Source organism: Dermatophagoides farinae, chromosome 7 (genome assembly GCF_024713945.1).
Source record: "Dermatophagoides farinae isolate YC_2012a chromosome 7, ASM2471394v1, whole genome shotgun sequence".
Classification (NCBI taxonomy): domain Eukaryota; kingdom Metazoa; phylum Arthropoda; class Arachnida; order Sarcoptiformes; family Pyroglyphidae; genus Dermatophagoides; species Dermatophagoides farinae.
In genome coordinates, this window is record NC_134683.1 from 168,586 (window position 1) to 193,003 (window position 24,418).

At 32.0% G+C, this 24,418-nt stretch overlaps 5 protein-coding genes across 14 annotated transcripts; 4 read left to right on the top strand and 1 right to left on the bottom strand.

The window, feature by feature from the left end:
- The first annotated feature begins 43 nt into the window (after positions 1-43).
- On the top strand, positions 44-2,319 carry LOC124496937 (peptidyl-prolyl cis-trans isomerase). The gene is made up of 4 exons (XM_047060507.2): positions 44-198; positions 493-984; positions 1,521-1,761; positions 1,833-2,319. The coding sequence occupies exons 1-4, from the start codon at positions 196-198 to the stop codon at positions 2,015-2,017; spliced, it is 921 nt and encodes a 306-aa protein (XP_046916463.1). The 5' UTR covers positions 44-195; the 3' UTR covers positions 2,018-2,319.
- Positions 2,320-2,407: 88 nt separating this feature from the next.
- Der-1 (derlin 1) lies at positions 2,408-3,949 on the top strand. 2 transcript variants are annotated; one of them, XM_047060508.2, is made up of 5 exons: positions 2,408-2,571; positions 2,637-2,870; positions 2,933-3,109; positions 3,175-3,350; positions 3,409-3,949. In XM_047060508.2, exons 2-5 carry the CDS (start codon positions 2,721-2,723, stop codon positions 3,680-3,682), a joined length of 777 nt encoding a protein of 258 aa, XP_046916464.1. In that variant the 5' UTR covers positions 2,408-2,571; positions 2,637-2,720; the 3' UTR covers positions 3,683-3,949. The 2 variants fall into 2 exon arrangements, with proteins under 2 accessions (XP_046916464.1, XP_075588660.1); XM_075732545.1 differs by having other exon boundaries at positions 2,415-2,571; positions 2,621-2,870.
- Positions 3,950-4,045: 96 nt separating this feature from the next.
- Positions 4,046-5,726, top strand: LOC124496936 (uncharacterized). The gene is made up of 2 exons (XM_047060506.2): positions 4,046-4,984; positions 5,036-5,726. The coding sequence occupies exons 1-2, from the start codon at positions 4,219-4,221 to the stop codon at positions 5,614-5,616; spliced, it is 1,347 nt and encodes a 448-aa protein (XP_046916462.1). The 5' UTR covers positions 4,046-4,218; the 3' UTR covers positions 5,617-5,726.
- LOC124496935 (uncharacterized) lies at positions 5,684-9,103 on the bottom strand. The gene is made up of 4 exons (XM_047060505.2): positions 8,312-9,103; positions 7,072-7,826; positions 6,524-7,010; positions 5,684-6,467 (listed from the first exon to the last, which is right to left on the bottom strand). Exons 1-4 carry the CDS (start codon positions 8,420-8,422, stop codon positions 6,003-6,005), a joined length of 1,818 nt encoding a protein of 605 aa, XP_046916461.1. The 5' UTR covers positions 8,423-9,103; the 3' UTR covers positions 5,684-6,002.
- A 165-nt stretch (positions 9,104-9,268) lies between these two features.
- On the top strand, positions 9,269-18,257 carry LOC124496939 (uncharacterized). Of its 9 annotated transcripts, none has more exons than XM_047060509.2 (4): positions 9,269-9,653; positions 13,282-13,478; positions 15,886-16,847; positions 16,960-18,257. In XM_047060509.2, the coding sequence occupies exon 3, from the start codon at positions 16,128-16,130 to the stop codon at positions 16,827-16,829; it is 702 nt and encodes a 233-aa protein (XP_046916465.2). In that variant the 5' UTR covers positions 9,269-9,653; positions 13,282-13,478; positions 15,886-16,127; the 3' UTR covers positions 16,830-16,847; positions 16,960-18,257. The 9 variants fall into 9 exon arrangements, 8 of the variants coding, with proteins under 8 accessions (XP_046916465.2, XP_046916466.2, XP_046916467.2 ...); XR_012832320.1 differs by lacking the exon at positions 9,269-9,653 and having other exon boundaries at positions 12,754-13,478; positions 16,960-17,275; positions 18,128-18,257; XM_047060511.2 differs by lacking the exon at positions 9,269-9,653 and adding an exon at positions 12,754-13,049.
- Positions 18,258-24,418: the final 6,161 nt, after the last annotated feature.

Here is a 24,418-nt window from a genome sequence, read left to right on the forward strand (position 1 = left end):
TTGGCGAAAATTTAATGTTTCCATTGACGCATGCGTTCATTGACACAACAGGATTATAACACATGTGTTATGTTATGTTGTGTGAAGAGAATCATCATTGAAGGAAATAATAATTTCACTTTGGCTAAAAGTTATCTGTTTGCTTTTCTTTTATTTCTTGAACATTTTTCTAATCTTGTTATCAGATCTAACTAAATGGTAAGTTTAATGTTGTGAAAAGATTTTCAAAGTTCCTTGTAGATTTCCATTTGGATTTAAAATGGAATTGATTGTTTGATTGTCCGATAGGTTGGTGTTGTGTTTCTCCATTTCTCTCTATATATAGAGATTCGAAGTTTGCTCAATAACTAATTAAGATTATCAGCATTATAACCGCAACAATAATTTTTGTTATCTTTTATTCTGAATTCATTTATTTGTGTTTGATTCGAAAATCAATGATCAATGATTGATAATTATATTTTTTCAATATTTTTGATCCGATATCGATAGATGGCAGCTGCATTAGCCGGTCGTCGTTCATTAATGTCGAATCGTAAATGTATACATAACGATATAATAAGTGCTACAATGGCCACTACGGCTAATACTGCTAGATACCATAATCAAATTCGATCATTTCACAATCATCATCGGAACATTTCGTTTCATCAAAATGTACCACTACGTCAGCCATTACTAGTTAGTGGTGGCTCTTCTGCTGCAGTTATAAGACGTTGCTTTTATTCTCGATCGCCATTACTATCGTCTGAATCGTTATTGCAACAACGAAAAGGATCGACATTTTCTTTTATAACGACAACCAGATTGCCCGATTCAATCGTTAATCATTCGAAATTCAATTCATTAATTGGACATTGTTTCGTTCGACAGTTTTCTTCAACGACTAATAACGCTAATCAATCACAATCTAAAATGGCACTTCCTCGTGTTTTTTTCGATATTGCTGCCGATAATCAACCATTGGGTCGTATTGTCATTGAGGTATGTTTCACTTTTTGTCATTTCTTTAGATTTTTTTTTGTTTTCATAAATTGACTTGAATTCCATATATTAACCTATCCCCAATCCATGTTAACCTATTTTTTAATGTAAAAAGTTGCATTCCTAATTCTTTCGAATTATTTTGATTATTATTCACTAAGCTTATTTTTTTCTCGGAGATTGTTTCTCGAAAACGAAGAAATTATAGCTCTATATATCATCGGTTGCTTGCTTGTCATGACGTGATAAGCAGCATAACCGGCGAGGTGTGCGATTTGAGATTTTCTAAATCTCAACCATTAAATGATGATGCCATGTCGTGTTCACGCTGTCTTGTTCTCTTTGGCTTCAGCAACGTTGTAGCCAGTTTTTTTCTCTTTTCTGTCATATCGATTGATTGACAGGCATTGGTTGTCGATAGATGGCGCTTCTAGCCAATGGGTGTTTTTCATTTGAAATGAAAAAAAAAATTTATTTTTAGTAAAAATTTCAACTTTTTGATTTTATTTTCATTTCATTTTATTATTTATTATTAGCTCCGTAGTGATGTTGTGCCCAAAACAGCGGAAAATTTCCGTGCACTTTGCACTGGTGAAAAAGGATTTGGTTTTAAATCATCCTCATTTCATCGTATCATACCCAATTTTATGATCCAAGGCGGTGATTTCACTAACCATAATGGTACTGGTGGTAAATCCATCTATGGTAACAAATTTGCCGATGAAAATTTCACACTTCAACACACCGGACCTGGTATCATGTCCATGGCAAATGCCGGTATGTCATGAATGTTTGAATTGCTTTTTATCACATTTTACTAAACTAATTGAACCACTCCTCTGATTCAGGTCCAAACACCAATGGTTCACAGTTTTTCATTACAACCGTAAAGACTACCTGGTTGGATGGCAAACACGTTGTTTTTGGTTCGGTTGTCGAAGGAATGGATATTGTAAAAAAGGTGGAAAGCTATGGCTCACAATCGGGTAAACCATCCAAGAAAGTGACCATTGCTAATTGTGGTCAGCTTTAAAAACAGTGAAACCAGTTTTTCCAACTGACCAATCTTGATAATTACTTCTTTTCAAAACAATTCCGCACACAACCATTCACAGTTGAAACGGTCAGAATTACACACAACATTCTTACACATTTGTTATCACTTGTATCACACGAAAAAAAATTCAATTCCACACCGATAAGACACTAATTCAAAATTCCAAAATTTCCTAGTTCAGCTTTGCCATTATCTTTTCTTTGCTTTAATTTTCAAAATTGAAACAGTGAAAATTTAAATAATAATAATAATAAAAGGATTTAAAATTTAAAATAAAATCATATTGACATGTCATTCATGAACGGTGTGTGTGAATCATGTGATTCGACTCATAACAAACTTTTGATTATATATTGGCTTTATCATTCATGATGATTGTAGCAAATGAATGATGATGTTGCATTGCATCGGTGGTGAAAGATTTTTTTTTTGTTTTAAAAAACTTTATAGATTATAGAAATCTTATAAAATAGAGAATCCTATCTTGGTTCTGTGCATTTGTTGTTTGTCTATGTGGTGTTTCGTTTTTGGTAAATATTGTGTTACGTGATTAAACATAAATTTTATTTATTTTACAAGATTTTCTTTCCAACAGTTAAACAGTCCTATTTTTCATCAGTTTATACACATCATAATCGTTTTGTTTTTGTTGGAATAAATAAAATTTCATCCAGAAATCATGGCCGAAATTAAACAATGGTTCATGTCGATTCCTATCATCACAAGATATTGGTTTGGCCTTTCGATTGCAATGCCTGTTTTAGGTCGAATTGGCCTTTTAAATCCATACCACATGTTCATGACTAAAGATGCTTTATGGCGTTTAGAGGTATGTGATGATCATGTCACATTTTATTCAAATCTCATTTCATGTATCTTTTTTAAATATAGTTATGGCGGCCATTTACCGGAACATTTTACTACCCAATTGGTCCTGGTACTGGATTTCATTATCTAATCAATCTATATTTTCTTTATCAATATTCGAAAAATCTTGAAACAAATGAATTTGTGGGCAAACCAGCCGATTATCTTTTTATGCTCATATTTAATTGGTCAGCTTTGGTTGTAAGTTTTTTTGCAGATTTTTATTTGTATATTTGAAGAAATTTCCAATTTCACACCAAACATAGTTGATGGCCGTATTCATGAATATCTTTCTATTAATGGATCCATTAATATTGAGTGTCCTGTATGTTTGGTGTCAGCTGAATAAAGAAATGATTGTCTCGTTCTGGTTTGGCACCAGATTCAAGGCACAATTTTTGCCTTGGGTTTTGCTTGGATTCAATATGATTCTTGGTGGAGGGTAAGTGTGTTTTGATGAAAAACGTGATAATTTTTTCAAAAAAAAATTTCAATTTTAGAGGTTTCTTTGAAATTTTGGGCATCCTAACCGGTCATCTATATTATTACGTTAAATACGTCTATCCAAGAGATCAAGGTGGTGAATTGATAACAACACCGGCTATTCTTTATCGATTTCTACCCAATTACACACCATTACGATCCACTGGTTTTCTTTCGTTTCCGACCGCATCTTCGATTCGTAGCCAACGCAATACGGCTTCAAATGATTCATCTACATCATCATCTGGCCATAATTGGGGTGGACGTGGTCATGTTCTCGGTGGTAATTAATAGATTATCCCGCAAATTTTATCGGAAATTCCGATCAAACATTCGAAAATTACTCCGACAGCAGCGTACATAATTTCAAAATAAATTCCCATGTGAAACAACAAATTTGGCAAATTTTGTTCATATCACATTAACCAAAATTAATAATTACACACACACACACACATGCATAAAATCATGGCAATTGTTGATTTGAGAAAATTGATTTAAATGATTCATTTGTAAATACAGAAAAAAGAAAAAAAATTGAAATTTTGAAAATTTAAATGACATGTCATATATGAGCTACCCCAAATCAAATCGCTCATCATGAAAAAAATTGTCTGTGTAAACACAAAAAAAACCAGCTGCGCAGCTTCTGTCATTCATGAAAAATCATCACAATCGATTTAATTTCAATATAATAAAAATGTTGATCATTGTTTCGAGTTAGCAATTCGTTAATATTAGAGGGAATAATGTTTTAAAAAAATAAAATAAGTCAATATTTTCAATTGTGATAATAGTATTCATTATTCAATACGCACACTTCAATCATGTTTTTCGAATTTGAAACATCCAATCAACCAAAAGATTCTTCGAAATCTTTGACAAATTTAACCACGAAAAAATCACCCATTTCACCATTAGCCATTGATTCATCAACATCGCTTCTTACTAATCACATATCATCGTTACCGATAAGACATCGACGATATTCAATGCATTCATTCGTGGCAACAGGACAACAACAACAACAGCCAAATACATTAGGAACATTACGAGAAAATATTCCTACAAGTAGTAATTGTGATTTAGCTTTAATTACGAAAAAGAAATTGATGCTTCTGAGTGCTAATGGTTCGTCATCTGCATCATCATCATGCATTTCAAACGGGCCATTTTCGACAAAATTAAAATCGACTGAAGAAGGATTCATTGAACCGGATGTTAAATTGAATCAAACATTTACTAAGCGTAGTAATAGTGATCTAAGGAAAGAAGTTCTACTCGCTTCGATACAGCGATCATTGTCAGCTAGCAGTGAAGATTTGTTTGTAATGAATAAATCATTAAATTATGAATCCTCAATGAATGAAACAACAACCGATAGTTCAGATGATGATCCTATGGATGTTCGAGATCGATATTCAGATTGTCAACCACAAACAACATCAATGATGATGATGAACACTGATCGAACACTGGAATCATCATCAACATCGGTGGCTATCCCAATGTCAATAAACAATCAAAATAGCACACCTGGTGGTCGTCATAGTTCACAAGCCATTTATATGCCATCGGAAACACAAATCAATCGTAAGATTCATTTTTTCATTTGAATCTCTTTCTTATTTTGAATCATTTTAGAACGTTCGATGACAACATTTACATCGACTACATCGATGGCTGGAACGGTAAAAAACAATCATTCATCTATCAATCATCAGTCGAATAATCAAAATCAACAATCGAATAACATATCAATGTTGAGCGATATGGGAATAATGATGATAATGGGCAGTGGTGGTAACGCTGGTGGTAGCAGTTCATCATCATATTATAGTCGTTGTAATTCATCATTTTCATCGTCATCCCCATCATCATCAATGGCCAATATTTGTCAAACGGTACAATCATCACCATCACCAATGCGTACATCATTGATGAAAAAACGAATGTATTCTACATCACCATCGAAACCATATTCACCACCATTATCATTGAATCATCATCAAAATAATACTAATAAAGATCAATCAATGCCATTATCATCACCAGATTGGGAAAAAGCATTTAAAAGACTTAAGGTGATGCATTCAGCAGCATCTGCAGCAACCGTATCTGTTGATTTGAATAATGATCATCATCATCATCATCATCATCCACAACAGGAACAACTTAACGAATTGGCACAAGATTTCCATCGCCTTAAAACACCATTCACTTGATTCATTTGTTTGATTATTTCCATTTGTGTTTAAATCTATGCATGTATCAACAATCAATCATCAATAATTTATTTGCAAAATAATAAAATTTTAATTGTCGTGTACAAAAAGTTAGTCTCAATTCAATCACACTCATTTCATTGTGGTCAATGAAAAGACCACTGAGTGAAAAGTTAATTCTTTTGTTCCGTATGCAAATCAAGTTACAATCCATTGTGTGTGTGTGTGTTATATAAATATAAAAATTATTAAAATAGGGATAGGGATAACCAATCAATTCAAATTCATTCATTTCATTTTGCCAACTTTCAATTGTTAATTTGCCCATAACTATATGTAGGGCCATCTTTTATCGTTATGTTGTTGTTATTATGACAATTTTTTTTTCATCGACCTGCTGTAAGCGATTTAATCTCATACGGACTGGATAACGGAGCAAAATCTGGAAAATCAGCTGCTCGTGATTGATGATGACCATACGATGGTGATCGTCCTTCAGTTGTAGTGGTGCGGCGACTATCATAACGATGATGATGGTCTCTAGTCGAATGATGTTGTCTGCTGCTGTTCCAGTTATCACCTATTGGACTTGAAACTCGATAAGTGCTGCCATAAGAATCTTTGGGTAAACTTGAATAACGATCATCAAAAGCGGATGGTTGATGATCATAAGTTCGATGTGTGGATGATGATTTATCCAATTGTTCAATCTGATGATTATAAAATGATCGTGAACGTCCCACCGTCGGTTGGCTTGGTGGACTTGATTCCATTATTGGTCTATGAATAAATTCGGTGGATGGTGGACCAGATGGTGGCAGCATTGGCGATACAGCTCGATCTCGAATACTCTGCAAATTTTTTATCATTAAGAAACGAGCGATTAAACGTTGAACAGAACACTTACCTTTGTATGTTCAGCCGTTTTTTCACGGAATCGATCAAAATCACGTTTTACGTCAAATTTTTCTGCATCATTACGGAAAGACCGTTCAAAATCTTCTTCGAATGTTTTATCCTCAACAACGCGATCATTTTCTGTGGCGAATTTTGATGTTTTCACCCGTGCCTGTATAAATCCTTTATCATCGACATCACCTTGATAATAATATTTGGGTTTATTATCAATAAAACAATCATTATCATCCACATTGAATGATGATCGTAATGATGTTGATCCATGATGATCACAATCACAATCTGACATTGATGCCTGTGTAGATGCATCATCTTTTCTAGTTGTTTTTGTTATTGTCGTGTAATGAGGCCTCCCTGATTTTTTATTGCTTCCAGAACTTTTTAATGAACGCATTTTATCCGACAATCGATATACTTCAGATGTTTCAATTATATCATCATCACCTGTATGATGATGATGGTGGTGGTTTTTGTTTCTATTTGAAAAAGAAAATTTTACCAATAAATTTGTTATTAGCAAATGAAAGAAAACATTACTTTTTCGATGAAGATTTACGATCTTTTGACATGCTCAATGAACTATTTGTGCGTATCGATCGATGATCATCATTGTGATGGCCATGATGATTGTATTCAAGTTGTCGTTGATGGGTGGTATGATTATCACTTTCAATCATACGTTCTGCTTGTTGTTCCGGTAATTCATCATCTTCATATTCTTCATGATATTGTGTTTGTGTTGTTTCCGTATTGAGCAATCCATCTTTACCAAGTCTTGATACTTCAAGGATTTCATCACGATCATTTGTTTTTCGTCCTTTTGCCGAGAAATGTACAAGTTTTCCACGTGGTATGGCAGGAATTTCATTCTCAATTGAAATCAATTTATTTGGATCTTCAACCGCACGTCGATGAATATCCGGGCCATCTAATTCCCGAAGACTTTCATCGTGATATTGATAATTTTCTTCTTTTGCTTCTTTTGTTACATTATGAGTGACAGTTTTCTCGGCTATCACTTGATTACCAATATCTTTTCGATATTTTTCCGGCACATCTGAATCACCAAGCATACGATGTTTAGTATCTTCTTGTTCATCAGATTTTTGATCTTCAGTTGTTTTGGTTGTTACTTGTGGTCCACTATCGGCAATCACTTTGCCATCTTCCATTATGATCTGTCGTTGTACACGTGTTTCCACTTGTTTTGTTTTATGATTTATTCGTCGTTTGGTTGTTGTCCATTCTTCCTGGGTACCGGGTGGTGGTACTACACCGGAATTTATGTCATACTTTTCGATTGAAAAAACAAAAAAAAATGAAAAAAAAAATTTAAAATTAAAATGTGTGTGTGTATGAGTTGGGCTAATTGAAATAAATTACTATATCACTATCACTATAATTTTCAAAAAAAACATCATTGTCTTCACCACATCCACAAACACACACGCAATTGTGTGTTGGATGTGGATGTTGCAATTGAATTTCAAGTTTTTTTTTGTTCATCAAGCCATAAATGGACATTATTGCATCTTCATCAACAAACAATGTTGTTTGGACACAAAATTGAATTGATGAACGAGAAAGAGAAAGGAAAAGTAAATAGGATTGAGCAATGTCTTTCTCTTGGTGTGTGTGTGTATGTGTTTATGAGTTATGCCAAGTATGGTAAATATCACACAGCAATGTGGATTTTTTACCGAAAAATTTTCAGCAAAAAATCAAAAAAATTATTGATTTGAATCTCGAAACTAGTTGAATCATTTTTCAAACTTACAGGAACGACGGTAGTTGTTTTTTTCGTCACAACTTTATTTCGATTTGAACCCAATGATGATGTATCAACTGATGATGAATAGGAACGATCATGTGATTCACGTTCAGCCATTGTGTGATGTATGTGTGCAATTATGAAGAAAAATTTTGATTGAAAAATCTTTGTTGACCTGGCCACCAGATGATATAAAGAGATAAATGATTCAAACACAAAAGTCAATGTGTTCTCCACGTACAGACAAAAAGGGAACAAAAGATGTATCAGCAGCAATAGTAGCAGGTGCACATGATTCAAAGCCAATTGTTGTTGTTTTCTAAGGTCCAACTATCACACTTTGATTGACTGGCGGACATTTAATTGAACAATGAACAGATGATGAAAATAGTGTTTTATCTCTTTTCGAAATTGAAATTTTAATCAAGAATTATGGGTTAACACAGACACACAAATACACAACAACTAGTTGAATGTAAACATCTGCCTTTGTAGATTTTGTCTGTTTGATGATGATGATGATGGTTTATCGATCGATGATGAATCGATTGATAATGGTTGATTCAAACGATGATAATTAATTTGATTCGACAAATAATGATGACGATGATAATCGAATGTGTCAGTTTCAATTTTTTTTTAATTGAAATTGAAATTAACAGAATAAAGTAATCATTGAAAATTTACGAATTTCAATGCAATAAAAACAGTGATGAACAAATGTACCAAGCAGATTGATGCTGCCGCTGTTTGCCCTCGACAATCATCATCAGCAAACTAATAATGAAAATAATGAAAATGAAATGTTCGAAACTCTTTTTTTCATTTCGTTATTTGAAGCTGACATGCGTGTTCAGGCGTTTGTCTCTTTCTGTTGCAATATTTACCTTTTTTCGGCATTTGTGTCTCCACCTTTATAAATTTAAAATTCATCAATTTTTTTGTCATTAATAATGATATATTACTGTTGACGACGACAAATGTTGCGTTTTTGCTGTCTGACCAAAATTGTTGCCCACATACAAATCGAAAATTAGTTTATCCAGAAAAGAAGAATTAATTCGAATGTCTGTCCGATGTGTTGATCAGTTTTTTTGGAATTTTATCGCGCCAATCCTCCATCCGTATGTCCACCATTTACGAAGGCCGATCGTATTTTTTAAATGCAAAATCAGAAAAATTGAACGCGATTCCATTTTGGAATTGAAAGTCGCCAACGCTTTTTTGAACATAAAAATGTTACGCCATCTATTTCGATCTATGGATGAATTTTGATTCTATCGTGTCTTGGTTTCGACAATGTTTCGAAAAAAGCTTCGTTTTCTTCTCATGAAGACAAATGGACAAAGTAAGTAAATTCTCTCCCATTTCTTCTTTTTTTTCATTGTTTTCACCTGTATGTAACACAATTGTAATTCTAATTTGAATAAATTTTCAGCGATGATTATCATCCACAATGGTGATGAACGGTTAGAGTTGATTACATCGCGCTACGTTTCACTGATTTTTCATTCATTGTCATTCAGTCAAAAAATGTTTGCGTGTGTGTGTGTGTGCATGTCTGTATAATAATGATGAGGATCTTGATTTTGGTGTAGATAGGAAGAAATAGCAATAATAAAACTCAGCTGATGTTTTTATTTCTGGTAGTCGTCGAAATATTGTTGAGTGTGTAACCCATCCATTTTATGAATGACAATTATCGATTAGTTTCGAGCTTTTCGAATTATTTCTATCGTCCAAATATAGAAAATGTACGTTTTTTACGTTCAGCGTAGGTTTTTCTCACATTACAATCGAATAATCGAATCCGAGGGTTGATAACCATGAAAATAATAATGATGATTATTTGCGTTGGTTGTAAATGATCATTGAAATTTTAGATGGCCGGAAATAGTTTTGCCCAGGTTTTTTGATTGATGAGGGGGTAGTGGTGATGATGAAAATCTCTCATGGTCATTTGAAACTTGAATGAGACGAAAAAATGGTTCCAAATTGTTCTATTATCAGTCAATAGGTGGCATTACTGGCGCCAGTAAAAATTTTGAATTTTCATATTGATCAAATCTATCCGCTTAAATCAATCAAACAGATTTATTATGGTCATTGTGTGTGTGTGGTGTATGTGAATCGATTTTATTGTTGCTGAAGGATTTGTTTGTGGTCCCAAAATAGTCCCAACTGTAAAATCTGGTTTTGACGGTGATCATGATGATCATGTGGATTGGGAATAAAAAGAAATCCATTATATTCAAAAGGTTTTTTTGCTTATTGATGCAAAATTCAGAACGAAACAAAATCATTTTTCCATCATCATGATTTTATGATTGTTATCGAATATAACCATTTCGAAAGAAGAAAACAAGAAAAACCATTCTTGATGGAACAGGAACCAACCGAAAGAAAGTTTCCCCGTCATCAAGGTTATTTTCGAAGAAACCAATTTTATTTTTAGTTTTTAGAGCCAGCTATAACCAACTCTCGTTTCGATTGTTTATATTTTTCATCAATCAATCTATTTAGTTATTACTATTGCTGCTGGTGGCGAACACAATCTTGAATTTTTTCAATCGGTCCACATTGGCCAAAATATTGAAAATTGTTTGTTTTTTATCCTGTCAATGAACGTCGAGTGCTCCGTCGTGTCTATGTATCAATCAATCGATTCGATGAATTTGTTTTTCGCAAAAAGTTTTTTCGTTATGATTTACATGGTATAAACAAACAAAACAAACAGAGAAAACACACAAGAGGTCTGGCATCACATCATCATCTTCAGATTCAACGAGAATCGAAATCTGTCGATCAATTTCATGAAAGAAAATATCGTTTTAATCATTGAATAACATTTCCTGGTGGTGATAACATTTTTCGTTGATTGAATTCCATTACAAACAAACATCAGTAAAGCCACCAGAAAACATTTTCTTGAATTTATATTCATGAAAACGAGATGATTTGCTTGAGAAAAAAAAAAGATGATGATGATGATGACGAAATCCGAGACAGTAGATCATCATCAAGCGATGTTGTTTAGACATCACGAAATCGGATTTCAATTTTTGTTTTTTACAATGATCAACATGATCATCCTTCGATGATGATTTGTGTGTGCAAAGTGGTTCTTAAGATTCAAATGCCAGAGATTCATGTCAACTGTTGCTTTGAAAAAAGAACCAAGTATCTTGACAGCCAGAAAGAGAGAATGTTTGCATTATCGAGTAGAGTGAAATATGTTATTTACGAAACAAAAAAAAAAAAAAAATAAACTGCTCGAATTCATTCATAATCATAATTCTCTTTGGCGAGATTCATAATTTCTTCATTGTAACAATTCTGTGTGTGTGTGTGTTGGCGACACAATTTTCAAATTTTCAGACAAAAAAAAAGATGAATAATTTCACACCATCATTGCTGTTGTTTATAATGATGTCTTTTTCTTTAATCTCAAATGGGGATTATCATCGATAGCCATGTTGTTAAATGAATTAAATTACGCCAATTCATCGAATATATGTGATGATTGAATAGAAAATATAGGGTATTTATAATCACCTCTGTATCCTCTATTTTTCTTTTTCTCTCCGGAAAAAAAAGATAAAAAGAATTAACCCAAAAGAAACGAGGCTCCCAATTTTTTTTAGTTTCAATTTTGTTTTTTCTTTTTTTTTGTTGTTTAAGCCCGTCTGACATTATTTTACTACATTCCATTACATGCTACAACCGATTATAGTTGACTGGCTAGTATACAAAGTGACTATGACGATGATAGTATCCTGATGATGAGCTCAATTAAATTTAATTAGATTTTTTTTTCTTTCTGCTTTGTTTAAGTTAGTTACACACGATAATGTTGTGGGATGTAATAACATATATGCCTAGCTAGCGGGAAGACTTGGGGCTTTCCTGCGAAACTACCAAGAAAAAAATTTCGTTAAGAGATTAACCGCTAACCGCGAAAAACATCCATGTTCGAAATGAGAATTTCGTTTCATTTTGTTTCATTTCGTTTTTCTTGTTAATTGGTCGATTAACCACGAAAAAGTGTTGGTTTTAATTCTTTCCTCTCCATCATTGAATGATTGTATGGCGTTTATTGGATTGATTTGGCAGTATTAACTGGCAATAAATCCTGGCGTTAATTCATAATCTAATTCAGCAAGGAGAGAAAAACATTTTTGAATTATTCTTTATTTTTCATACCAAACAACAACGACGATGACGATAGTAATCAACTATACGGAACTTTAAATAACAGAAAAAATTCGGACCATTCTGAGAATCATAACACAAGCGCATCGGTGAATGGAGCAAACTCGAATTTTTTTGTTTGTTTGTTTGAATGACGTCTGTTCGATTCTGTTCCTGTTTTTTTTTCGAAAGATGGTATATATCTCTGCTGAATACATTCCAATATTAAAACGGGAAAAAAATCAACCAGTCTAGTTAGTATAGTGTCGACCATTTGATTTGGACACACGCATTCACACAGTGACAAACATTTTGATTAGCTTGTTGATTTTTAAGTTTTGAAGGAAAATCTCGACCATTTCCATTCAAAAGGATTCAATCATCGTGCCAACAGTTCATTTGTTTTTCAATGTTCACGTTTTTAATTAAAAAAAATGAAATGCGAAACATTTCTCAGCCAAATGAATCAGACAAATTACAATACTGATGATTATCTATTTTGTTACACTGTGTAAAACCAGAACAAAACAAAAAGCCAAATGACAAATCCATTGTGAGTTTATTTTAGTGAATGATGATGATGATGATAATAATGTGTTTATGTGACTAATCTCTCGATTTTGATTTTGTTTTTTCCTGGATACATTTCAAACACATTCGTGTGCACGTTTTGGTGTTTGTGTGTTTGCACAAATGATCATCGCCCGTTTTTGTTTTGTTTTGTTTGTTGAACATAATAATATTTTTCTATTCGTTTCGTTTTTTGTTTACTGTTTTCTCGCAAGATTTATAGCTATTTATTCAAGTGATTCACAAGCGGCAAAACTTGAAAAAGACGAAACTGAACCATCATTTTCAATTAAAAACTAAATCAATCGATCGATTCGATGCATTTGTTGCAGCAATGATCATCACACCATAGAGCGGCAAACATCTTATGAAAAATTATTCGTAACAAAAAAAAGCAGAGAATTTTTCCTCGGTAATTTCCTATTACAATGTTTTCTAATCGTCGTCATCATCATAAATTTTTAATCGAATTGAATTACCAGTGATCGAGATTCTAGATTGCTAAAATCGAATAAGAAACAAATTTCAAACAAATCAATGATTGTCCCCAAGGACTGTGTGTTTTCCAAAAAAAAAAAACAAAAACAAAAACGTTTCGCTTGTTTTTCACTAGTGGTGGTCAATTTCAATTTGACATTTCCAAATTGTTTGTTGAATCCATTTATGTGGCAAATCGAAAGCAAAAAACAACGAAACATTGACCACACAATCGTCACAGTTGACCAAATTCTGTAACACACACACACACGCAAGACGAAGGAAACGATTTGACAGAAAGTATTGCATTTCAATTTCTCATTCATTTTTGTTTAATTCCTTTGTTTTGTCGAGTTTCTTTCGTTGTCGTAATTGATTATTTGTTTTCACCAAGTTTTTCCTCTTATCCAGTGTATGTGTGTGTTTTGCTTCAAGCTATTTTCTTGGTCGAATGAATGTCTCTAATCGATTCGTGGTGAGAATATATTTTTCATTTTTTCACAGCCAGCCATATGTGTGATCCACAAGCAATAAATTACACAAATTGAGAATATCAGCAGCTTTTTTTATCTTTTAAAAACTTTCTGTAATTTTTTGGTTTCACCAGGAAAAGTTTCGTTTATTGTTCGGAAACATTTTCCTCATAAAAGCAAGATGAATCTGTCGATTCTTTCGCATCGAAATATGAATTATTTATAATTCTTTCGCTTTAATCTCTTTTTTTTGCTCAGTGAAACTTCTTGCTGATAAAAAAGAATTCGAAATTCTTATCACTTAGTGTTATTGTTACCAACGAATTACGAGTGTGATATACATCAGACATAGAATCGAATAGACTTAGCCGTTCTGTTTTGTTTTTGACGAGAATCATTCGATAATATGAATTAATTTTAATTAAACACATAGCAGCAGCCTCAGCAGTGGATTTTAAAGTTAAAACACTCAAATCTCTATCCATCTAAACTTTTTTTGTCTGAAAAAAAGTGCGACTTGAAATTTCTGTCTTTCTGTTTCATTCTGGATTCTTATTTTCTATTTCCTTAGTCTTAGCTCTAAGGCTATTAAAACATTTTCTCAACAATTTTCTCTAGATTCAGAAACTTTGTCACATGTTGTAAGAAAACAAAAAAAACATTTCAATGACGACGAAGAGAAAAACTTTTTGTTATCTTCATTGTTGTGCGCGGGATCAACCAGATCCAGAAAGAAGTATTTGGTTATGTTTCGCTATCGCCATCATCATTTGAAGAGAGACAAACATTCTGCTGTTGGAAATTTAATTTCTTCAAAAACAACCAAAAACGACAACAACAAGAACAACAAAAACGACAGAAGGAATCATCATTTTTTTCTGTGTCCTGAAAAAAAAATAACCACCATGAGATTCATTGTGTTGAAGAATAAGATTTGTTGTTGTTTTTCATTGAACAAGTATGTAATAATTGAATTAAGGCATCATCATCACTATAATGATGGTGATAGTGATCATGATGTTTGTTCATTGTTCTTTTTTGTGTCGAAATAATTTCCATCTATACATGCCATGTCGATGAATGAAGTGCAATGGCTATGTAAACGGTTACAATTATGGTGTTGGTTGTGTAAGCTTTGAAAAATAAAGTGTATTTTTTCAAACACGGGTGAAATGGAAAAGAAAAAAGTTTTTTAATGCATCTCATCATCATCAAAAGTGCTGCTACTGCTGCTGCTGCTGCTGTTGTATAAATGACATACAAATGACAAACAAATGAACAATACTTTTCTTTGGTACAACAACAAGAATTTTTTTTTTAGATTTTCATTTTTTTCTGGTTCCTCTTTTTTGTCTGATGAAGAATTTGCCCGACTTCTTGATGATGATGACCATTATGATGATGATGAAAAACTAATTAAAACATTTTTTTTTTTGGCTTTCATATTGAGAAAAGTAAACAAAATTCACTTTTTTCTTTTGCCACTTTTAGATTGATACAATTCCGCTTCGATCCAGATCGATGTTTTTTTGTTTGCTAAAAATGGATCCAATAAAATAATATTCCAGACATATAGAAGTCGGATCGGATTCCCTGAATGCACATTTTTTTCGTTAATTTATAACACTCTCTATATATTCGGTTATTATTATTATTCCAAACGCCATAACCGTTTGTTCGGGCATTACTGTTGTTGTTTTTGTTTTGTTTGTATAAATTATTAACCGAAAATGATGCTAACAAAGGAGAAAAGATTGAAAAAAACATTTTCTATAGCTCAAAATTCTCTTTGCTCGACACATCACATTTAGAAATCTGCCTTTTTACCATAAATTCAAATTTCTTTTTTTTATTTCGTTTTTTCCCTAGCCTATTTGAAACAACCGGGCAAACCGAGCAAATCAACGAAAATTGGAATCACCGTTACGTGTGTCATAATATTTGGTTTCCTCGAAGAAGAGTGTTTTAATCATTTACCATAGTTATTGATAAAAATGGCCATATTCTATCGCATGAAAGTTGTATTCTGAAACAAGAAAGAAACCCAATCACCAAAATCATGTGAAATTACCGAAAAATTTGCATTTTTGAAAAAAAAAATTTAAACGAGAATGGTAAGATTACGACTAATAAAACAGTCATTGTCCAACATGGCAATATTATCGTCGTTATTGTTTTTGTTGATAATATCACCATATTGCTCATCGTTGCCTTATTCATCATCGTCATCATCATCAGCATCATCATCTTCATCTTCATCGAAATCACATCGTTTACGCGGATTATCATCACGAACAGCTGCGTATCCAACCCGTACGATATCATCACGTTATTATCAGACTTCAAATTCATCGATATCATCATTACATCAGCCTCCAATGAATCATAATCAAATAACACAATCAACATCATCGTCATCAAAAGTTCATGGTGCTGTTGATTGTATAATGGCAATACATAATGAAATATCCTGGTGTAATCAATCATACCATCAATCGTTAACACAAGCTATAATTAAAGGTTATCGCAAAGAATCACGTGTTTATCGTCGTCAATATTGTTGTGGTCATTGGTCATTACAACGTTGTATATTTACCGTAATGCAACGTAAATGTGACCAAGAAACATATGACAAAATTCGCGATGCACGTTCAATGGAATGGAATACACAACAACAAAATCAACAAATCAATTGTGATGATTATGAACATAATTCACCCATTTGTTCTTCAACTAATACTACCACTGTCAATCATTGGGTCATTTCGATATCAACCATCATCATTATTCTGAAATTCTTAACAAAGATTTGATGATTATTTCCATTCCAGGTTAGTTCCCGAAAGATGTCATTTGGGAATAATAATGATAATTATCATTATTCAGCCATTTTGATAATTTTCTTTCTTTCTTTTTCTATTTTTCTGATCAATTTATACATAGATAGATAAAATGAAAAAAACAAATCCAAATCCAATCATCATCATCATCATCATCATCATCATCTTCAGTGATTTAATTCATTCATTCGGTCGACTTGTGGTTTCGTTTAAATGATTCTCTCAATCAATCGGCTTCGAAAAAAGAAAAACAATATTGTTTCGTACGTGACAAATGATCAGAAATGGCCATTATATGAATCTTTCGTTTCATAATAACCAACCATCATCATCTTCATCGATCGGTAATCGTCCAATGTGTATAACGTGATGATAACGTTTGATTATCATGATTATTGTTTTGGCCTAGATTTTTGTGGGCTAATCATCTAAATCGAATGTCGGGTGCAAGAAAAAGAAATCAATTCAATTGCATTTCAAACATGACTAGCAATTTTAATCATATTTATGCAAAAAAAGTGGATCATCATATTATAAACGAAGCTTACACGATATTGAAAACCAAAAATCGAATTGACTTTTACCAATTTCGATTTTTGTTTTCTTTGAACAAAACATCCTTTACATCGATTGGGGTGATTCTCCATTGGGATTCCATCCAATAACATAGAAAGTGAGCCCGAAATTTGATTTTTCTGTCCGAATTTGAAACGGATAAGCTTCAGCATCTTGAATTTGTCATTGAAAAGAATGTGAAAAAAACTTGCGAAGCTTTTGTCTTGGCTCTTGTCAACAGCATCATGCAACTATTGCTGCTACAATTCAATTGAAATGATGATACACAGTATTTTCTCGAAGAAACGAAAAAATCAAATCAAAATTGCCCGATCGTGATGCATTTACATTACTTACACTGCGATCCAATGATGATGACATTGTCACATGAATTTATTTTCAAACAAAAAAATGTAAATAAAGAAGAAGATGTTGAACGAACAAAATATGTAAATCATAAATTCAAATTCCACACATACATCATCAGGAAAAAAATTTTGATTTGATTTGATTTGGCAAACAAAAAAAAACAGAAAAAATTGATTCATTTATTTATTTATTTATCAATCCCCAACATCATGAATTCTGTACATTTCAATCAATTCATCTATCTGGATTTTCTCTGTGCATTTGAATCGAACAAACAAAATTCTCTTTGATTTGAATTGTATATTTGTAAATGAAACATGTATGTGTTGTTGGCCAATTTGTATTAGCCAATGATTGAATACATTTCATCATCATTAATTTATCATTGAAAAATGTACAAAATGTTTGATCGATTAAATTTTTTTTTTGCAAAAAAAGATGCCAATAAAAAAATGTTGATTTTATTTTAAAAAGAAATTTTCTCGCCTTTTTTGAAAACAGACAAACAAATCCATTTTTTCGTTTGAAATATTCTTGTCTAGAATTTCAAGTAAACTCTTTCAAGGAAAAAGGAAGCAAAAAATAAAATAAAAAATTCCAAGAAAGGAAAAACGATACTTTCAAACAAAAAATAACAAACTTCAAGTGTTTGTTCACCATTCCTCATTCCATCGAGATATATGTTTACACACACACACACACCCAAGTATAGTTCGACAATTTATTCTTTCCTTAAAAATTTGGAACCGTTTGAAGTTTTATGGAATCTAGGTTTTTTTTTGGATTGTCGTGTATAAAATTGGTAATTGTTTTGGCTCAACAATTTCTCCAGTAAGCATAGTATAAACACGTTGAACATTGAGTACTACAAGTTGTTCAATTTATTTTATTCACTCATTTGTATGTCAAATTTTTTTCGCGCCACTTTCCATTGTTCTTTATTGTGAACTCGTTATTGCCTCGTAAAATGATGATAAAATAAGTTAGTGATTGATTCGATTGCATTAATTTATGATTTTTCTTTTTTTTCATTAAATTTCGAACAAATATAAAGCAATAATAATCAAAATTGGTCGGAAGATGTGTGCTTTATTACATTCACTACAATTAAGCAGTCTAACCAATGCAATGTATGAAATGAAAACAAATGATGACGATGATCGATGATATTGATGAATTTGATCTCAATTTATGACCTTGTGATTCAAATGTCGATGTAAATTTTGTCATGCCACTTGATGCACATTGATATTCATATGATAAATATTGTTCTGCTTCTATTGCTCATCTCCATTATCATCACTATTCTATTATTACCATGATACATACAACAATTGTAACGACAGTTTAATGATTCAACAAAACAAATCTAATGATATGATTTTTTCTGTGTTTGTGATTTGTAATTGTTTTGTGACTTTTTTGTGACAAAATTGTGCAAGATGATTGAACTCGAATGTCATGGTTATTATTCGATAATCACAAAGAATTGGACATGGAACGTAATGCCGAAGAACATGTTTGGTCGTGAATAAGGTAGGTTCATTATTTTTTTCTTACATTTTACACTTTGTAAATATCACCATTTTATAAAAATATTCAATAATTTGAGTGAGAAAATGAATGAGAGACAGCCTTGTCCATTTTTGTGAATTCATCACTGCATTTATTGATCATGATGTTAAATTGAATAAAAAAGAATAACGATGGACCAGGTTCCAGAACAACAAAGCTGCCAGAGAATACAAAGCAAAACACAAAACCATTGTATTCTCTTGCAGCCTTGTTTGTTGTCGTTATCATTTGAGTTTTCTCGATGAAAAAAAGCATTTCCCACTCATCGTCCAACGCGAACGAAACAGCAGAAAAATTGTATGCAAATTTTTCGTCTTTATTTGCCCCAATTTTTTCTTTTTGATAGGAATTATTATTATTATTCGAAAAGAATTGAGAAAATTCCTACCATAAAAATAAAGATGAAGAAAAGATGGCTGGTTTGTCAGAAACTGTGGAATTTGAATATATGAAAAAATGATCATCATCATCATCATTGTTTGTCACCATCGTCTTCATCATTATCATTATTTTTGTGTTATATCGTTATATATCGTCGTCGAAAAAAAAATGCTGACGACAATCATGAATGACATACTACCACGGAAAACACTCAACAGTATAATAATGGTGCAAAAAGAAAAATTCCATGCTTTCTTTTTATTGAATGAAATAATTTTATTCATTCACTCCTTCGACTAAAACACTTTTTTTTTTGGCTGAAAACAACGATGATGGAGAGAGAAAAATGTAAAATGTAATGACTTTTAATAATAATCATCATAATCACGATGATAGTGTGAAAGCCTGTTTTTCCAAAAAGTTTTCTGTTCTAAAAGATCCACGTTTTAATTATTTACAATTTACAATAAATTCTTGGTTTTATCTCGTTCTCTCCCTTGAGACATTTGACAAATAATTTTCATTCTCTTGATCATCAAGTTTTTTTTTAAAAAAAAAGATCAAAAATCGTTTTACAGAAATCGTTTTTTTCTATTGTTTTTTGTTCATTGTTCCGCGTACACATTATTTACAGCGAAAAAAAAATCATGACCCACACACATAACAGATGCTACGACACACAGACCATTTGGTGTGTATCCACATATTATATAATTGAGAAAAATGACATTTGAAAAAGAAAGAAATTTTTTCGAGTGAAAAAATAAATAAATAAATAAATTGCATTCAAGTCAATGTGTAAGCCATTATTTTTTGTTGTTTTTGAGAAAGAAGAAATTGCTTTAAAATTATGTTTGCCCCTCACACACACTTACACACACACATTTAGGTTGAAATTTCATTTCATTTTCTGTAGAATATATTTTCAAACGGAAACGATTTCGGTTACAATGAGCAGTTGAAGTTATGCATACATTAGAGATTTGTCACTTTTTGTTGTTTTCATTCGACGATCGATGGACACATCATCATGACCATGTTAATAATGTTGGGCCCTTTTTTTATTCCCTTTCAGTTGAAATATAAATAGCCATTCTCTTCAAGTGAATTGAAATACAATTAGATTAATGGAAAATTGGATGTGAAATTACCGAACGTGTCTGTGTGTGTGTGTGTGTGTGCGTTGCTGTGTATGTGTTGCTGGGTCAACGCGAAAAAAATGATTATACAATTACCATGATTACAACATTGATGATGATGACGAAATAATTCATTCATATCCATTGAATAATCAGAATGAAAAAAAAAATTCAAACAAAATTTGCAGGCAAAATATGTGTGTGAACAGAATATTTAAAACGAGAAACTCTGGCCGAAAACAACAACAACAACAATATTGAACATATTCTGTATAGAGAATATTCGGTGATTGTTATTGGCTAATAATAGTGCATTAATAAAATAATCAGGCGATTCGTTTTTTTATTCAAGAAATCCGTTTTTTCAGAAAAGTTTCCAGAAATTGTTTCCATGTTTTCTGTTTCGTTCTTGTTTTCAATATACGAGAAAAACATTTGTAAATAATTTAATACTAAGGTGGTTTATCTACCCATGAATAAAGAAATCAAATTGATTTTACATTTCATTCGATCCATCGATTGATATGTTACAAAAAAATGGTCAATTGAAATTGAAATTGTCATTTTATCATTCCATTTGATTCGATTTTTTTATTATTCGTTTCATTGACCAATTTGTTTTGCACAAGAGCGACAGAAAACATCAGTTAAAATGAATTAATTTTTAATCAATTTGATCGTCAGATAAAAATCAAGAAAAATTCAATGACATGAGTGCTGGCGGAAAAAAAGTTTTTGACTTTTTTTCGATAAAAAAAATTAAAAAGTTCATTAAATTGATATCGGCGGTTCATTTTGTGTTGTTGTTGTTGTTGTTCAATACATTAACATTGGAGGAATTGGAAAAAAGTTGTACCAAAAGTCGATTTCTGTGTGTAGCAGTAGTAATTGTATCATATGTTTTTTTTTTCTTATTTTCGTCTTCCACATCCCGAAGATCATCAGTTAATAATAAAAAAGTTGCCGGGAAGAAAAAAATGAATTAAGCTCCGGCACAAACAAACAAACCGAATACAATGGAATTCGATTTTTTGATCTGTGGGAAACTTATTTTCAAACTGGAAGATAGAAAAAGTATTTTCCAATCGAATAACGACGATGATCATCCATACGGAATCGACGACCGTCAATAAGAGCATCATTTTATTTTGTTTGTTTGATCTTTCATGTTTATAATTATAATCGCTTCGTTAGTTGAGAATTATGTTTTGCTTGGTCTCTTGTTGTATGTTTCAATTAGCCAATTTTTTTTTCTGTCCGGATCAATGTTTAAATACCAACATGATGATCAACCAGATTATCATGGTTGAATTGCCAAACATAATATTGGTTTGGCTTTTTTGAGTTTAGGTCAAAAAACAAAAAAAAATATTCGTATTCCTAGAAATTTGGCTAAATTTTTTTTTGTCTGCAAGAAAGAAAAATTCCAGAAATCGGTTTAAAAAATAAAAATTCATTAATCTCAACATAATGAGCGATTATGTTTTCTTCCATTTGACAACGTCAAGCAAACAGTGATGAAATGCATGATTCGATGAATCAGGTAAAAAATTTGGTTAACCAACGGCATCAACTCATCCGTTTTTTGTTTGTTTGATTCTAATTTTATAAATTCAAAAATATAAAATTCACTTTGAGAATCATTGGGATATTTTTCTTTTCAGTTTGGTTAGTAATTCGATAATCATGTGTGTGTGTGTCTCTGTGATATTATAATAAATCATCGTATAATGATTTGGTGATATTAATTTTCAAACATTTTTCTTTCTAACGAAATTTTATTCATTCACTTTGTCTGGTGGTTAATCTGATTTCTGGTTTTTTTTCATTTGCCTTTCGTGTCTCTTTGATAATAATAATAATAATAATCATTTCTATGAATTTGGCTGAATTCATTGTAATTTTTTTTTGGTTCAAAACAACAACCACGAAATCCAGGAAAGTCTCTGATATTATTTTGGCGTAATGGGTAAAATATGCAAAAATATATCCAATTTCTGTCTTTGGCTATCTCTATGCTGGTTTGGTTTGTGCATTTGTGCAAATGAAAATGAAATAATGGATTGTTATGTGCAGCAAATCAGCATATAGCCCCTTTTGCTTGAAAAGATATGTGTTGTTGTTGTGGCCCATATGTATTGCAAATCATGATTGTTATTTGAAAAATTCGAGTGTGTGTGTCTGTGTTTATAGGGTAAAACTGTAACTTGAAATTCAAAGATAAATGTCTCTCTTGGACAAGGAAATTGTTGTTCTATTTTAGAAAAATTAGAAGAATTTGTGTATGTGTGAGCTGAATGTTAATTCGCGGATATATTTTCATTGTGTGTCATATATGTGTCGGCTCATCATTCTCAAGTTTATTCAGACCTTTGAAAGAAAATTGTCGCGCTACAGTTATCATCATCAACATTATGATGATGATTGCCACTCGGTTATTATTATTTTTTTATTAAGTCGATTATTTTATTCATGGCATTGCATTTCTCCTGAATGAATGACCACCACTTTATTTATGGTGATTGGTGATGGTGGTGGTGGTGAAAATTCCTTTTGAATCTTTTGTGATTTCGCTATAATGTTAGACAACAACCAAAGAATCCATCAGACAGGCAGAATTTTTTTCTGTTTTGTTTTTTTTCACATTTTGTTGATGTTTGATATACAGACTTGTGATGATGATGACAGGTCCACATAATTCTCAACTAAATTGAACGTGGTGAAAATGCAAGTGAACTGGAGTTGGTTGTTTTGTTTTTCATGTGTGTGTGTGTGCAAAGCATGGATAGGCTAGTTCAATTAACGGTAATGCACCTGACTGAGAGTGTGGCAAAAAAAAATTATTTTTTATCCCCACCACAAAAAACAAAAGATCAAACACAGAATCACAGGTAAATAGCAAACAACAGCAGAAAAGTCCAGTTTAGTTTGTGATGAGAATGTTTGGTATTTTTGGTTTGTTATCTCTATTTCTCGTTGTGATGTATGGTTCAGGTATTTTTATCATTTTTGTTTTAGAGAAAGAAAACAAATTCCAATGTAAATTATCATTAAACAGACACACACACACAACCACAAAAAGAATCACGAACCGAAACAGAATGCAGAACGAAAAAAATTCTCCAGAGAATAAAAAACGCAATAATTTATGTTATTAAAAAACACAGAATCTGGGTAATTAATTAGAAAATGGCCTCAAATTTTCAAAAATCGGTCAGGTTCCTCATCATCATAAAAGGTCATGCATACAAAATAATTATCGCAGCATCTTCGAATTTATCTGATTTGGGTTGTTTTTGTTTTTATTTTTGGTTCATAAAAATATCATTTCGGTTATTCATTAAGAAATGTGCATTCATAGCCAATGGGGAGTATCGGCAACAACCCATGAAAAAAATGGGCGGTAAATGGACATTGTTTTTGCAGAAAAAAATAAATAATTTAATGATGATGATGATGATCTTCCGGGCATCACAATCATCACATCCATCCATTAAATCTCATTTGTGGATGCCATTCAAAAAGGGTGTGCTGTGTGTGTTT